Below are 17550 nucleotides of genomic sequence, written 5' to 3' on the forward strand. Positions count from 1 at the left end.
AATCTCCACACTTACATTTCCAACACATTGGCTTGTAATTTGAAATATAATCTCCTCTGGAATAGGCAATAGTACTAATTCCTGGAAAATATATGATTTTGTTTGGGGTCACAATTGGAACCTGAACTGCCTCGCAATTTCCACATGACTTGCATCTTTTATTGTCACATCTTGGAGGCTTTGATCCTATCACTCCCATTTTCATCACCTTTTCTTCATTAATTCTCTGCACATATATAAGTACATTACCAAAAAGTTATTTAGTGCTGAATGAGGGATATATTTCAAGAAACCTTACGATTGTGAAATCGGACTGTTTCGATATCTGTCTTCCTGGAAAAAAATGCAATTAAAAATACATAAACAATGCCATGTGCTTGTACATATGTACGAAGATGTACAATGAATGTATCACTTTGGTAATGAATACACTATCTTAGTTGAGTCTCATAGAGAGTGAACATTCAATCTTTGAAGTGAAGCTAACATGTATATTCTCTATGAATTAACTGCATTTAAAAGGAATGATATACTTACCTCGGGCCATGAAATGGAGTGGATTTAAAGTGAGTAACAATAAAAATTCCAATGCTAGTAGATATTGTATCATATATTTGAATTTCATGATGCAAGCCAATGAACTTTTTGAGGGAGGGAAAGAGGCTATCTCAAGGAAAGGTGGAGAGAGTGAATCAATCAACAAGTGAACTTCTTTTAAAGGGTCGATTTTGGAGAGAAGTATCAACAAGAATATTATGATTAAATTGATATAGTTCAATGATTGAAGTTGGAAGACAAAAAGGGTATTCTGCAAAAGATGGAGAGTGAAAACAACTAGTGAAAAACCCCCAAAGGGGAAACGACCTTTTCATTAATTTTGTCCTAGATTTATGAGCCCAAATGGATAGAAAAAATTACTCTCTCCGTCCCACAAATTTTGTCGTTCTTTGACCGGACACGAGTTTTAAGAAATGTACTAATAGAAAGTGAATTGAAAAAGTTAGTAGAGAGTGAATCATACTTTTATATATTAGTTTTATAATAAAATGTGAGTGTGAATGAGTTAGTGGAATAGTCCCTCCGTCCCACGTTACTTTTGGCATTTCTTTTCGGCACGAGATTTAAGAAAGTTGTGTTTAGTGAGTTAAATAAAGTAGATGAGGGAATAAAGTAAGAGAAAGAACAAAGAATAAAATAAAATAGAGAATAAAGTGGGTGTGATTAGATGTTTTGTTTTTAGCCAAAAAGATAAATGATTCAAGTAACTTGGACAATCCAAAAAGGAATACGACTCAAGTAACTTGGGACGGAGTGAGTATGAGGTATACTACCAAAAATAGTAAATTTGACAAATTTAATGGAATTGACGGAAATAGAAAAATGTGACAAAATTTAAGGGCACCCGCAACGCTGTGCCGTTGCGGTTCCTATGCCGTTCCGGCGGAACGGTTCCGCGGCGGCACGCGTTGCAGGCTCCGTTCCGTCGCCATTCCGTGCCCATGCTGTGTCGCGTTTCGTTCCGGAGGAACGCGGAACGAAACGTTCCGCCACGCGCCGAGGCGACGTGGCGGCCTCCCATTCGACGCGTGAAGCCCACTCGCTACCCTGCGAGTGGGCTTCGTCCCGGTGACACAATAATTCAATTTTTTTTAATTCGAATTTAATAAATAAAAAAAAATTTAATGTTGTGTGTTTTTTAATGTTGTAATTTTTTTTAATGTTGTAATTTTTTAATGTTGTAATTTTTAATGTTGTAATTTTTTAAGTTTATGTTGTAATTTTTAAGTTGTAATTTTTTAAGTTTAAGTTTAATAAAAAAAATTTTTAATGTTGTAATTTTTTAAGTTTAAGTTGTAATTTTTTTTAATGTTGTGTGTTTTTAATAAAGTGTGTTTGTTTTTTAATAAAGTGTGTTTTTTTAATTGAATTTAGTTGGAAATAAAAAAAATGAAATTGAATGAATAGTAATTTAAGGAACGGTTAAGGAACGGAGGGTTGCAGGTTCCGTTCCTTAGTTAAGGAATGGAGTAAAAAAGTACAGTGGGATCCTCAAATAGTGGTTTAAGGAACGGTATAGGAACAGCGTTGTAGATGGCCTAAGGGAGAGAGGGATTAAAAAATAGAGCTCCAGGATAAGGGAAATGACCAGAGGAAGGATATTGACAAGAAGAAAAGAATAAAAATTGGTTTTTGATTTTTCAAATTAGCTGCAAAGAAAGATAAAATGGTGACATTTCATGAAAGATAGGGATTTGAGCTTATGGGATTTGATTTGAGTTGAGTCCCCACCATATATATATATATATATTTGAAAATGGATATACAATCGTGCAACTGTCTATTCTGTTTTTGTACTACTTTGATCTTTTGCTGGATATAATTTGCTTCCCTATTTTGTTTAATTGGAATAAAAATCTATACATGCTTTAACCAAAATTTGTCATATAGCAATAATGGAATATCCTCGCCATGGACTTGGTCTCATCGAATTATGGATCTCATAAACAACTTAACATTTACTAAATTGGATAGGTGATTTGAGCATTTACTAACAAAAAAATGATAACTTCACAGTTTTGTAATGTTAAATTTATATGTATATTTCTTTATTAAATGTATGAAAATTTGTTGCAGGATCAGTATAAAAACTCACACGAAAATCTGTTATGAAAAAGCTAATAAATCAAAATTTCAGCATTTTTTAACTCACTCTAAATTTGTTTACCGTCTTACATGTGCAAGGTTGATTTATCATAAGGATATTACACCGAAACATACAAAATTAATGAATTTATATTGAAAGTAACTATATTTAGAAAAGTAACTATACAAAACATATCTATCGTAATTTTTGTAATTGAAAAATAAAAAAAAATTCAATCTTATGATATTTAAGGATTCTTGTTTCAATGGTGAAATTAATCTCTTCTCCTCTTTCCAGCACCAGAAATTTGACATGAACCTTAGTATCCAATATGTTTGTTGAAGAAAATCATAATAATCAGTTCAAATTCTGATCTTTATTAATGTGAGAATATGTGTTTTCAAATAGAATTGATTCAAGCAATCAAAGCTAAACAATAGAATTGACAAAAAAACAATAAAAGATGATCATAGTAACACACATAAATCTTGGCATTCAGATAAACTTAGAAGGGGTTTAAATAGTCATGTAGAGTGACTATTCTGTGACACTATCTGAGATATCAAATATGCTTTTTTAACACAAGTATCAAAAGCATGTGAACTAATAAATTTTCTATGACTATGTTGGAGATTCTGTGGATTGCCTTTTTTCTGGATTGGAATATCAGAGAAGCCCCAATTGTATAGGAATAGGATCAAATGAATTTTTCTGAAGTAGGAAAAGTAATAACCACACCAAACTGCAGCCTTATGGTGGTGGACCAACCTAGTCCTCACATTGCTTCAGATACTACAATTGGATTATAGGAATTGCACAATTGCAAAAACAAAAAAAAAACAATAATAATAATAATAAAATTAAACACGTTTAAACTATTACGGAATATTTTTTTTCTCACAATATTTAATGATACTATTCCCTTATATTTTGTGTATCAATGATTTAATACTCTTTTTGTCCCACTAAAAATACAACTTTTTTTTTTAGTTTTCCTACTAAAAATGAAACGCTCCTAAAATAGAAACAACATAATTTCTACTTTTTGATCTCTATTACTTTACTCTATTAGTTAAGTTACAAAACCACACGACATAAAATCTCATTCTGAAAATCAAATATTTTCTATTTATTGGGAAGGCTAGGGGAGTAATATGCACAAGGACGCCAGAATAAGGGAGGTGGACCATCCTAGCATATGAAGATAAAAACTGATAAACCTCGAATTATTATTATTATTATGTTAACATGATCAAATGATCTTTTGTGTAAAAGAAACCACTACAATTCTGCAGCATTAATGGGAGGTGCACCAGTGGACCAGCCTAGTCTATCAAATGTATAAACATGGCTACTCAAATCCATCTGTATCGAGGATAAATTGTTATAGAACACAAAAAGTAATTTTGAATCAATTTAGATTTCAAATAAGTACATTTTTGCAATTGTCTCATAATGATCAAAATTGAACCGACGTGACAAAGATCAAGTAGTTGAGAGAAAGAGAGGGTGGATCATTTGGAAATTGCGTTTTATTTTTTATTTATTCTAGGTTTAACCAAAATGGCAATTTCGATTTTGACTATATCAATAATCGAGAAAAATTAAAATTTCATAATTTTTAAAAAGCTTGGGATACAGTAGACCAGAATCTAACAAAATTTTGTGATCTCAGTGGTATTTATCATACTAAATTAATAATTAGTACTTCATCCGTCTTATAGTAGATGGTCACACTTTCCTTTTTAGTTTGTTCCACAAAAGATGTCTCATTTCCTCTTTTGAAAAAGGTCCCTTCTCACGTCAATTATAAAATTATATTTTTTTCTCATCACTTAATATACAAAATAACATCTCCTAAAATCATGTGTCATTTTCCAAGTGTGATATCTACTGTGGGACGGAGGGAGGGAGTAGTGTGAACTGAAAATTCAACTATTACACCTCAAAATTTGACAGCATTAGAAGTTCTGTTGCTGGTGAGATCCAAAATTAAGTAAAACTATTCTACAAAATTACAAATCCACCACTTGGCTGCGAAGCAACTACTCTTTCCCTATTTGCACCTTAATTTGATAGAGTATCTCACAATACAAAGTTATCGATCATATGTTGTATGACATCCGCGCCCTCAGAATTGATGCATTGAGTTTTAACCTATCATTTTGATCACAGAGGAATTGAGAACTCAAAGTAGTTTGTAGAAAAATGGAGTGACTCAATAGTTATGAGCCCCCTAAATTGTATTATGCATCTTAGGAGGCCTCAATAAGCTTGCCTGAATTGTGCTGTGTGCAAGAAGCCATTGCACACTTCCGGTAAAGCTGACATCGACTCGTTCCCAGTTCAGCCTAGTCAGCCCTCTGATCATCGTCTCTACAATGTAAAAAGAAGGTGAATGTCAACAACTTTCAACTTAGTTAGCAAGAATCAATAAGTTTATTGATATAGACAACAGTCGTCCCATGCCAAGTCGCATGTTATGCTGATAGACGCGAGAAACAATCAGTGTGTTACAGACAAGGAACTTCAGTAGAGCCAAATGAATCATGGAACGTCTCATTATATGAATAGCAGAGTTTATAAAGATGGCACAATAATTTCAAGAATTTGAACCTAAAAGGTGAGTATTAACTATTATTTCAAGAACACACACACCTTCCATATCCTTTGTCCTGCCTCTAGCGGCTTTGATTTCCAATGGGACTTCTCTTTGAGGGCTGATGACAGCGTTTGCTTTCTCCTCGTTGACGATATGGGGGTATTTAGCGTTTCTCTCAAGACTCCGGCACTACATAAAACACACAGTGAGATACTGAGATGTTTGATCCTTCTGAAAAGCAAAGATCAGTAGTAGCGGTGATCTGTACCTTTGGGAGCTCACTCAGACGACGCATTGATGATGAACTCCACCCCACGATATCTAGGCTCGGTGTGAAGGCCATTACACAAAGTAATAGTACCATGTTTTTATATATCTATAACTGGAGAAAACATCCAACTTAAAAAAACACTACCACTAAATTAGTAACATCGGGAGGATACTGTCAAAACGTACATTTGCATAGGCTGCACGCCTCTTGAATGACTGCAACGAGGATCTGCAGCGAGCATCAAAGTTGTTCAGTCATTCAGTTTGAAGAGTCTAAAAAAAAGTGAGATAAAGACTCACATAAACTTTAGGTCTTCAGAATCACTGCTCATTCTGAGCAGAATTGGAGCTTTTCCATCATCTGAATCACTCAAGAACAAATGCCTACCCGTTCGACCAAGTAGAAACGAAGCACGGGTTGCTAGTCTCTCCATGGTGTGGACACCACAGAAAACTGGAACCTGCACAAGGAATCAGCCTTTACTAACAGAAAAGATTCACAAACAACAGACCCCATTCTTCAATATTATGAAGTGTATGCTACCAAATCTAGCTAGATCACCTGTTTATGCCCCCTCGAACCAAGATGTGGCGTTGCAAAGGTAATGAAGTTCACAGGTTCGAGCCCTGCAACAACTCCCCTTTGTTTCTCCTCACCGACACATTCACCACCACTTTGCTCAATGTTCTTTGGTAGTATCACATTTTGCTGGTAAAGCACAGCAACTGCGTATCTTGCTATCAAGCCACCAAGTGAGTGACCTAGAAACGAAATCTTCTGAAGATTTGGATGATGGCCGACGACAGAAACAACCTGAGAAGCAAAATGTGGCAAAGGCGCCTTTGATCAAGTTCAAGTTGTACAGTGTGATGACTTGTAAATTCAAAAATTTTATTACAAACCTCGTCAGCTAATCTCTTCCCCATAACATCAACACCATCAAACGTCAACATTGAAGTATTCGACTGACTGCCTGGATTGATCATGTTCATCGAGATTAGGTTAAGAATTACAGCTTCTGACTTCACCCAATGCAACTCATAAGTTTCATAACATCAAGAAAATGTGGATTCTTGTTATAAGATAGTAATAATAAGAGAAAAATGGTTGACTGTTAAGGAATGCATAATCTGTTCAAATACCATCCAGTAATTAACAAAAATCAAGCAAATCACTTTCTGTAACTTCATTAGATTAAGTAAAAGGACTGAATTGAGAAGATTATTATACTACAAATAGTTTAGGAGCCTTGATTAATTACCTAGTAACATAAATCTTGGCTTAAAGCAAAGTAAGCATCAAATTAAGCAAGCACTGAATAAACAAGCTAGCACTGAATTAAGCAAAAAAATTGAGCTCACAATGTACTAAAACATCATCTGGATAAGCCTTCACGAACTGCTTTGCTGCATACCTCCAATTTTGAGCACTGCAAAACCACATCAAATTTGTTGTCCATGATTTCAACAACTTCGATTTATGCCCCGTTTTACATAATTTGGCGACGGAACAATGAATCAACACATCAAATTCTTTGGTAAATTATTACTAGTTTAACAAGGTAGCTACACTTAATTTAAATTTTGGCAAATCTACCTAAGAATTCGGCAAGCTAGCCCATTGTTTCAACTTCACGTATAAATGAAAAAGAAGTAAAATGTGAAGCTGAAGATAATTAATAAAACATGATTACTACTTTTGAACCTTCCAATAATCCCATTGACCGTAACGACGAGGTGCGTGGGTGAATGATCCCTCCTTCCGCTGCACCCAGCCTCCATTTCGAAACTGCCGTCGCCGGCCGGCGTCTCCGCCACCGTAACGCCGTCATCTAATCTCATACACGGAAATCTCGGAATTAAATAATAGCTCAATTTCTTCTTCTTCTTCTTCATGATTTCTCGATTGCTGAGTTTGTTTTCCATTTCTCTCTCTTTCACTTGTTTCACGCTTGCTTCTCTGCTATTGTCCATCTCCAATGAAATGTGTGTGAATGAGTAAATCGATTTCTGTTGAGAAGTTAGTTATAGAAATGGAAGCGCCATGGCTGACTTCAATTCAAAGCATTGTTTCTAGAAATTGCACTTTAATTGAATTTTTTATAATTTGTTCTAGATAAATGCCTAGTCAAAAATAATTACTCGTATCGTAAATAGTTTATGTTTGGTTTACGTAGGGGTAAGATTGTCATTTACAGTTATGAGGTTGGAGTGGTCAAGATTCTGGAACTATAATAAACTAATTTTATGAAATTCTTTTCGTGTTGTGCAATTAGCAATTTAGCATGTGATGAATATGATATGGTGGCTTTTGTGGGCTAAGGTTCCATCTCATTATATATCTATTCTTGAATTCAAACAAAAAATCCAAGTTCTAATACACACCAACATAGTTAAAAAATTACTAGCAAATTACAAACATGACGAGCGTTTAATCTAAACGTATTCTGTTATAAAAATAGTATGTGTTTGGTGGCAAATGTTAGAGTTTGTATACTAGAAATCACTTTTCTAGTGATTGAATAGGTAAAACTCTATATTTCATTTTCTAATAGATGCAACAGATTATTTTTGTCATAATGTTGTTATGTTTTACATTTAATGAATGTTAATTGCATATTTAAATGTATAAGTAACGTAACAAAGTCTAAGTATTTGTTTTAGTAGACCGGTTGTGGGCGTCGTCCACTTTAAGGTAACAAGGTCAATTCTTAACAAAGAAAAATAAGAATTTCACAACCTAGATATGCCTAGACTACCTATCGTGAAATGTTGCAATGTCAGTCCGCATATTTCTAAGCCTTACTGAAATAAGATGACATTGGTGTGGTATAGCACTGAATTGGATCTAACAGCAAGACGAGTCTTTATGCTATCTACTGAAAGACGAGGTCTTGATAATTAATTTCTTAATCAATGTACGTTAGCATACGGTATTGATTATGCACTACTTTGACTTACCAAATGGTGCGGGTTTTTCGCAACCTAAGAATCCTGGTATATTGGGTAGTGGTGATTAATATCTAGCGGTGCTATGATTGCTATTATATTGAATCGTGCGCGATGTGAGTCTCATTTGATAACGTCCACAAGAGGAGCTTGAAACAAGGTTTTATTATTCGGAACCTAACTAGTTGGAGTTTGATTACTCTATGAATAATAAATAAGCGTTTCTTACTAAGTCCACTCTTGAAGTTAATAATATGTTACTTAATTAAGTTCATAGCAGACATTAATTAATTAATTGACGTTTCTATCTTAAGCACGGGAAATGAACGACAAACAAATGAAAACCCGGAATACTTGTAATTTCAGATTTGGATGGGCAGCGCAATATTACTTCTGTAGTGACTGCTCGTAATATTCCAATATAAGCTTATATTAAATTGTGAGTTCAATTTAATTAGTAAGAAGCTAATTTGGGGAGGCCATATCCAAATTCTTCCATAGATCCATATCTGGGCCTAATATGTGACTTAATATAAATAGGAGAATAAAAGAGACAGAAAAAACACATTAATTATCATCATAATTTTCGTCCCCCTCTCTTTCTTCAAGAGGGACGATTTTCAGCTCCCTCTGTGAGCAGTTTCCGTCTTCTTTATTTAAGTCCTAATACTCTGATGAGATCAGGCCACACTGATATCAGCGTACAGTCCGGGAACCAGTCAGAAGATCTGTGGTTTAGTACTCAAGATCTTCACGTGGAGAAAGCGCTAGCTATCTTCGATTCTTTAGAGAATCAACGAGATAAATTGGCTAACTCCGTAGTAAGCATGTTTTAGTTTTTAATTACACTAAAGCATGATTAAATTCAAGTTATGAACATGATACATGTAAGAATTACACGAATAGATTTTGTCTAAATAATCTGCTAAATAGATCAAGATATTATGTGATCAATTTAAATGCACGCTTCCGCTGCCAACCCCTTCAGCAAATTACAAACATGACGACGCTTAATTTATCCAATTGTTGTCAATTTTTCCCATGATGAAATCCAAATCACGACAAACATGCTTTTTGTATGTAAAAAATTAAGGGTCGAATCTTTATAAGTAAAGTACGTAAAGGTTGGGATATATATCTATTTTATTTTATCTCATGGTGTATTATGAATATTCGAAATAAAATAACGTTCATAAATTTAAACCAAAGTGAGAGCTTGAGAAGAAAAGACTTATATGAGAGTTTGGTTTGTGGATTAGAATTTGACATCTACTCTCTCTCCCCCTCAACGGGTGACATGAATGAAGAAAACAGTAACAACAATGAAGTGTTGACCAAGATTTATAAGGCAATGCTCTAGAAGTGCATTAGTTTGAAAGTCGCACTTTGAAGACCGGTTGTTGTTAGGTTTTGCTCCTCGACTCTGGTTTAATGCAAATTGTGTCGCCTGCCTAATTATTTGAGCTCTGGTATTCGTTTTATTGTTTGGTTTTTAGATGAGTTCAGAGTTAGTTATGTACATTTGTTCACCACCAATTTTAGGTGGTTTAATGCAAGCAATTTTATGTTATCACAAAAATGTGAAGGCATCCTTTGAGCCCTATTTATTGAATTTGATGTTGCTATTTCTAATAAAACGAACATAAACTAGACAAATGAATATCGATTCGAATATCCTAGGCGAATAGACACCAATTAAACTCTATTTCTTACGGTTGGCATTTGGTAAAGCACAATATATTAAATTGAAAAAGGCCATCCATGGCGATCATTTATTGTAACTAGTGTTAACACTCGTGCTATGCACGGGATATAAGATTTTCAAACAATGAAGATAAATAATAAAGTTAGTAGATTTAAAAAAGGATAATAAGAATATAATGATGTATATGGTTAAGAATATGTGTTAATTACAATAAGTATTTATAATATTATAAACACCTAAAAACATTATAGAAATTATAAAGTTAGAAGATTAAAAAAAAGATAATAAGAATATAATGATGTAGTATATGGTTAAGAATATGTGTTAATTACAATAAGTATTTATAATATTATAAACACCTAAAAACATTATAAACAATAGGAGTAACAAAAAAGAGAAATGTACTTCTCAGTCCTCCCAACCGACTCTAAAGAAACTTTAACATTCGACAAACGATTTTATACAACTTTAATTTATAATATGAGTGGGGTAAAATAAAATAAAACAAATGACAAATGAGAGAGATGTGTAAATAAAGATCAAATAGTATGAGTTAGTCAGAATAAGATATTAGTAGTACAAATAAAGGAAAAATTGCAACTAAAGATCAAGGAGTAAACATCCAAGTATTGAATTATATGATCGTATAATTTTCAAACAGTGACTACTTTTTGAGTATTTAAAACTAGATGTGGTGAATCGTGAATGGATATGGATGGTCTAAGTAAATAGTGATCATCGTATCTCCATATGGAAATCACAAGTAAAGAAAAGATTGTTTCTTCAATATTCTTTCAAAATCATCAAATTATCACGATATTTTGTGTAAATTATTATACAATAAACCCATCATCAGATCAAATAATAAAAAATAATATTTTTTAAAAAAAAATCACAAACTTATTGTTTAGAAAAATTTGCCTCCACCTCATCACAACCATTAAATTGAAAAATAAAATAAAATAAAAATTGAAGAGATATTTTGATCCCCAACACTAAATTGTACGGGCCAATTTTAAACTTTAGTCTTAAAAAAATATAAAATGACTCATATAATTAGTACCAAAATGAATTTTTATTCTAATGCTTAATTAATAGTGTTTAGATTACTAATTAGGAGAAAATCAATTTAATATTAAATTTAATGGCATTGTTACTTTTACTACCAAAAATATACCCACTTATTATATAAAGGATATATAGCTATTAAACATTTTATTATCAATCAAAACATAAAATGAACATACATTTAATACTACTATAAAAAATGAACTTTAGTCATAATTTAGTCTTTCTCGACTAAATCAATTGGGCCCAAGTCAAATTTGTTTCTAATCATCTAGCTTAGATAAACAATTATAGATGGAGACCTAAAAAATTATTTCAACTTATTTTAATTTTGTGTCGTTAAATGGCACTAGGCGTAAAGCCCGCCCTATGCACCCCACGTCAGCATTTTTATCCTCCTGCCCTTCCACCTGCAATGGGGCGTCATTTTACTATTGTTTTGTTAATTAATTTAAATGTTTTTAAATATATAAATGCAAACTAATTTTAAAATACAACGATTAAATAGAAACGATAAATAATACATTGATTAAAAAAAAGTTACAATGGTTATAAATAAAAAAATTGACTATTCTACAAAAGCCTCAACTTCCGGCGCAACTCATCGATCAACCCCATGAAGTATTCGGCTCTGGTCGGATCCGTACACTTCATAAGGGCGTTGTGCGTATCCAATAACGTCCGCGCCATCGAGGTCGTTGCCAAATCCGAGTAGGCAATTGTCGTCGGGGTCGGGATCGGCGATGGGGGGGGCGGCCGAGGAGGATGTCGCCTTCGCCTTCCCCTTGTTCTTCGCAGCCTTGACGCCTATGGGACGCCGCCGGGAGGATATCGGTGTGCCAGAACTCTCTTCCTCCGTGCACGTCCGGTTGAGGTCCACCGGAAGAGTTCCGCTTTCGCTGGTCGTGTAACCACCAGTGTCGGTGGTCTTCGTCCTCTTTGTCGCACCGGTGTGCAGAATCCCTACTTGAAACTTCTGCTTGTCTCTCAAGAGCGCCCAGATGCTGAAATGCTTGAAGTCGCCGTACATGGACTGGTACGACAACAACGCTCTATCGCGCACATCACTCAAGCTCTCGCCACTTCCCTGATCCCTCGAGCACTTCTCGTACTCCGCCGTGAACAGGTTGACTTGCTTCTTCACCCGATCCCAGTGCTTGCGGAGCTGCTCCCTTTGGCGCTTGTATGCCCTCGGCGGCTTCGCCTCATTGTAGCGCTCGGCGATGCACTCCCAGTACGCAAGCTGCTTTTGGTTGTTCGTGAATATTGGGTCCTCCGATATATCCACCCAACACCTCGCCAAGACGAGGGTTTCATCCGGCTGGTAGTTCGTACGGCCAGGGGCGTACTCTTCATTCGTTGCCGGAGGTGGCAACTTGTACGCGCGGTGCTTGCCGGGGGCGGCGGCGGCGGAGGGGGCGGTGGCGCGACGGGAAGGGGCGGCAGGGCGAGTTGGAGACGGCTCCATGTCAGAGAGACCGTACGAATCCGTACTGTAGTCGGGGTCGTACTGCGTGTTGTCGTCGAACGACCGATATTTGCCAGGTTGTGTACCCGGCCACCGTGTGCCATCTCCAAATATCGGGCTACCAGGACTTGAGTATCCACCGGAATCCATTTTATAGCGTAATTTGAGAGTTGAAAAGTGAATCGAAAAGTTACAAATGAAATCTGAGGATGAGGTATTTATATAAACAAAATTTTCGAATTTAAAAAAAAATACTAAAACGTGTTGCATCGTCCGCGTCGCCCAGAGTGGGCGGACGATGGCGCGGACGATGCCCTATCGTCCGCGGACTAAGCTTAGGGCGCGAACGACGCATAGTCCGTCGTCCGCGCACCCACAGTGACGGACGATAGCGCGCTATCATCCGCCCCATTGTGGATGCTCATAGTGGCATTTGATCAGGTGATCTAAAGTGAAAAGTCATCTCACAATCATCTCCATTGCTCTTTCTTTCTCTCATTTTGTTATGCTTTTATTTTTTCTCTTTGTGGTCCAATATTTCCTTTGATCATCAAACTCCACTAACCTTAAAAGTACAAACTCTTCCCACAGGTATACCCAAAGTGTGCACCTATTGTAACACACTAACACCACACTCATGTTTAATTGATTATATTCAACCATGGTGTTAAAAACAATACGTGCTTTTTTGAGATCACCATAAAAAGGATACGAAAGACAATAAAATGAGGCATGGATTTTCGCTCAATCATCAAAATTGCCACCAAAATTAAATTCCATTTCAACTAGAAGGATTTTTTCCCACAGAATGAGGATTTCATTTCAGTTACTCTCATTTTACTAAAGATGACCAAACATTATTCATACAAAATAATGAATATAGCTTCCACCATCACTACTATACTATTTGCCCTCGTATCATAGCTCAACAAATTCTTTCTTACCGAATGAATATTCCAAAAAACAAAAGAATAGAAACCAATAAATTTAACAACTTACAAAACGAGAACAAAATAGGGGTGTCGCCATTTCTTTACAGGCTCCCCCTCTCCTCCCACACCCGATGTGCCGGTGCCGGTGCCTCTTTTTACAACTGCCGTGCTGCCAAACGCGAAATCAACTTGAGCCTCCTCCACGAGCAAGGCCGTGTCATGCCATTCTCAACCCAGCTTGTTACATCTCTACACCAGACTCCTTGCATATGTTCAGTCTACAACATTCTTGCTCGAGCAACGGCTGTTACTGCACCTGCTCGCCGATCAAGTCGAGGCCCACGAGCAAGAACGAGATCCCCTGAAAGAGCAGGAAGTAGAAATGGACTCCCTGAGCGGACAAGAGGCTCCTTGCCGCGGCTGTCAAGAGAAGGAAAGCGAGGGCAAGCTCTTTCGTGTAAATCCGATTGTGTTTCTTTTTCTGAGAATCCTTCTTCATCTGTCGGTTGATCTCCTCCCTGAGTTCCTCCAAGTTAGGCTCTGAGCTGCCTCTTTGGTGTGTTGGGGGTTTCTCAACCAACGACTGTAGATCACCCTCGGAGGAGCGCCCAGATTTCTTGGTGACTACCCACTCGTAAGCACTTCCGAGCTGGAAGAGACCGGATATCATGGCGTTGAACTTAGTGACCGACATGGTGTTCTCGAACAGCAGGTAAGGAACGATGAAGGGGAATGACTTTGGGGCAGGCATTATGTTGAGGAATGACATTGTGGCCGGGATGTAACAGACGACCCATGCAGGGAGCGTGGCCTCGGGAACAAACATTGTTAATGGTAGAATGATGCAGAAAAGGGTGAATGAGTAAAACGGAAGAATAAGTTTCCTCAGCAAGAAGAAGAGGAAAATCATGTTGAATTTCTTCCACGCACTTATCTGCAATCGGCAAACAAGGAAAACAATCAGCATTTCAGTTTCAAATTTAGTCATGAGCGGTTACTTTTGAGTTTTGAGTGATCGAGTATTTGAGGATACAAAATCAAATAAACTCAAATTATCGGATTCGGATCAGCCCTACCACTTTTAATTATCAAAACTATCACCTAGAATAAACACTAGAGATATTTTCTGTTACTTTGAGTGATAGACTAAACTATCAATACATAAGATCGAGTATTTGAAGGATTGCACTACCAAACAAGCTCAAAATTAACGGATTAGCCCTAAAGTATTACTTGAATCTTTCTGAACTATCACGTAAAGTAAACACTACAAATATTTTTGGTTACTTTGAGACTTTGAGTGATGGACTAAACTTGACGATAGATAGGATCGAGCATTTGAAGGGTTACACAATCAAACAAACTCAATTGTTCAATCCATCAAAATCACAACACGGATTAGAGTAAACGCCACTGTAAAGACTAAACATCACCAAACACCTTACCTTAGATTTTATAATAGCCGGCAAACAGAGACGGAATAGCTGCATTGGGCCAGAATGCCATCTATGTTGCTGCTTCCGATAAGCTTCATATGACTCCGGCAATTCACATTGGCACTGAAACGTTATACCAAACACAATCTAGTTAGTCAGCAACTAAAATCAACATTTGAACGCCTTTAATCAGCAAGTGACTGTAAAATAGTACCTCGACATCATTCAAAAATACAAACTTCCATCCATGAAGATGAGCACGGACTGCAATGTCCATGTCCTCAACAGTAGTCCTCTCCATCCACCCACCGGATTCCTCCAATGCCTTGATCCTCCACACTCCGGCAGTCCCATTAAACCCGAAGAAGTTAATGAAATGCCCATTGACCTGCTGCTCAACTTCAAAATGAAATGCCAAATTGATGAGCTGCAGCCTTGTTAGCAGATTCTCTTCCTTGTTCACAAATGACCACCTTGCTTGAACCAACCCTACTTCATCATTATCCTACAATTCAAATCCAAAACAAGATCCTCATCAGATATGGCCAACAAACCCCAAACAAACCCTAATTATGACTACTAAACCCAGAATTGGGCATTGTTGAACCCTAATTGGGAAAACATATACCTGAAAGTGGGGAACAGTCCGCTTTAGGAAATCCGCATTAGGCTGGAAATCGGCATCGAAAATAGCAACAAATTCATAATCTTTAACATAGCTGCAACTCATGGCAGATTTGAGATTGCCAGCTTTGTATCCCTCTCTAATCACTCTATGTCTGTAAACAATGTTGGCACCATTGTCCCGCCATTTCTGGACCTCTTCCTTGATCAGCATCTGCGCCGTCGGGTCATCGGAATCATCCAGAACTTGAATCAGCATTCTCCCCTTAGGCCAATCCATTTCACACACAGCCCCAATTGACTGCTGATAAACCTATCACAACAACAAAATCAATAAATTCCCAATTTAAAAGACGAAGTAAATCACATGGATGTACAGAAATTAGAGTAAGAGATATACCTCTTTCTCGTTGCACATAGGGATCTGAACCAAAACCATGGGGAAATAGCCTTCTCCATCTCCAGATTCAACATCGATTAGGTCTTGTTTGGCAATGGGTTTAATTTTTTTCAATTTAATCCAAAAGCAGCCCAAGCAGAGAATCAGTCTATCCACGCTCTGGACTATAAACAGCACGATGCAAGCGCTGGTCAAGAACTGGAGCGGCGGAGCAATATACCCGACCCGGATCCGGACCCAAGTGGAATACACCGTCCCAAACAAATCCCTCACCGTAAACCCGGAGTAAATCCGGTCCAGATGAAGATCGGGAGCCTCGAAATGCCAACCCCTAAAATAAGCCGCGAGCTCGAATCCCAGGAGGAGAAGCGAAAGCCCTAGCGCGATTTTGATGGCGGTGTAGAATCTCAACTTTATCTTGGGGTTCTCGACCGGGTCGGCGGCGTCGGTGCGCCCAGCGGCGATGCGGCGGCGGACGACGGCACCGAGGGACACGAAAGCGGCGGCGATGGAGGCGAGGCAGCCGGCCGCCTTGTGGGCCCGGAGGAGGATCACCCACGTCAGCTGCTTGGCGTTTTTGTTGCGGCCGCGCTTCGAAACGGCGTCGTTCAGGAATTCCTCGTCGGAAGGGGACTCTATCTCCACCATTGACCAGTTGTTGGGATTCTCCATCTTCACCACCACCGGTGTGCCTCTGTGGGATTCCTTCCCCCACCACGGCGCCATTGCTGCTGAATTGGATTTCTGCTGTGGAGCAATGTGGGACAAAATTGAATCTTGGGAGTGGGTTTTTTTTGAGCTACAATGCAACTCAGTTAGAGAGAGATGAAGAAGAAATTAGTGTTAATCCATGGGGGAATTTGAATGGAGGTTATAAGGAAGCAGAAATGCTGCTGCTCAACATGAATAATTAATTATTTAAAAAATTGAATTTTGAGATTGAAGAAGTAGGAGAAGGTTGTTGCAGTGAGGAACAGTACAAAATAAAGGGGCTCTACATTCATACACTGCATACATTCATTTACAGCTTGCACCTATACATACATATTCAAATTTAGAGAGAGAGCGAGAGAGACAGACAGGGTAACAGCTCAACACGTTTTTGATTATCAGATTCCACAGTATAAAATCAGAAATTGGAAATTATGTAACTTTAAATGAATTTTAAATTAAAAATAGAAAATAAATTAAGCAGCCCATTCCCATTTTATATAGTTATGGGAATAAATTTAATAGTTTGGGTCAAGGAGTATAAAAATAAAGAAAAAGACCAATCGAAGAGGTGTGGAATAAAAAAAGGAGTGGTGGAAAAACAAAAAAAGAATGAAAATAAAAACACAAAGGGGGCGTGACAATCAGTTGTGGGCAATTTTGTTTTCTATTTTATTTTTGAGATAATATTTTAAATTTCCAGCTGTTTGTGCTTTGAGGATGATTCTTTCTTGCATCTAT

General features: G+C 37.1%; 2 protein-coding genes and 1 long non-coding RNA gene across 4 annotated transcripts; all 3 read right to left on the reverse strand.

Moving 5' to 3' along the window:
• Window positions 1-170: 170 nt before the first annotated feature.
• Window positions 171-774, reverse strand: LOC121807681. Its single transcript, XR_006052000.1, has 3 exons — window positions 538-774; window positions 299-333; window positions 171-226 (listed from the first exon to the last, which is right to left on the reverse strand). It is a non-coding gene; the product is annotated as an uncharacterized LOC121807681 (long non-coding RNA).
• Window positions 775-4483: 3709 nt separating this feature from the next.
• On the reverse strand, window positions 4484-7496 carry LOC121807241 (putative lipase ROG1). Of its 2 annotated transcripts, none has more exons than XM_042207460.1 (10): window positions 7222-7496; window positions 6879-6946; window positions 6420-6490; window positions 6079-6330; window positions 5817-5977; window positions 5703-5745; window positions 5515-5622; window positions 5303-5435; window positions 4923-5020; window positions 4484-4801 (listed from the first exon to the last, which is right to left on the reverse strand). In XM_042207460.1, exons 1-10 carry the CDS (start codon window positions 7488-7490, stop codon window positions 4730-4732), a joined length of 1275 nt encoding a protein of 424 aa, XP_042063394.1. In that variant the 5' UTR covers window positions 7491-7496; the 3' UTR covers window positions 4484-4729. The 2 variants fall into 2 exon arrangements, with proteins under 2 accessions (XP_042063394.1, XP_042063395.1); XM_042207461.1 differs by having other exon boundaries at window positions 5515-5567; window positions 5690-5745.
• Window positions 7497-13553: 6057 nt separating this feature from the next.
• Window positions 13554-17205, reverse strand: LOC121809695 (probable xyloglucan glycosyltransferase 12). Its single transcript, XM_042210452.1, has 5 exons — window positions 16099-17205; window positions 15703-16011; window positions 15289-15579; window positions 15084-15197; window positions 13554-14572 (listed from the first exon to the last, which is right to left on the reverse strand). Exons 1-5 carry the CDS (start codon window positions 16822-16824, stop codon window positions 13946-13948), a joined length of 2067 nt encoding a protein of 688 aa, XP_042066386.1. The 5' UTR covers window positions 16825-17205; the 3' UTR covers window positions 13554-13945.
• Between the last annotated feature and the right edge of the window lie 345 nt (window positions 17206-17550).

The sequence above is a fragment of the Salvia splendens genome, chromosome 6, assembly GCF_004379255.2.
Source record: "Salvia splendens isolate huo1 chromosome 6, SspV2, whole genome shotgun sequence".
Lineage (NCBI taxonomy): Eukaryota > Viridiplantae > Streptophyta > Magnoliopsida > Lamiales > Lamiaceae > Salvia > Salvia splendens.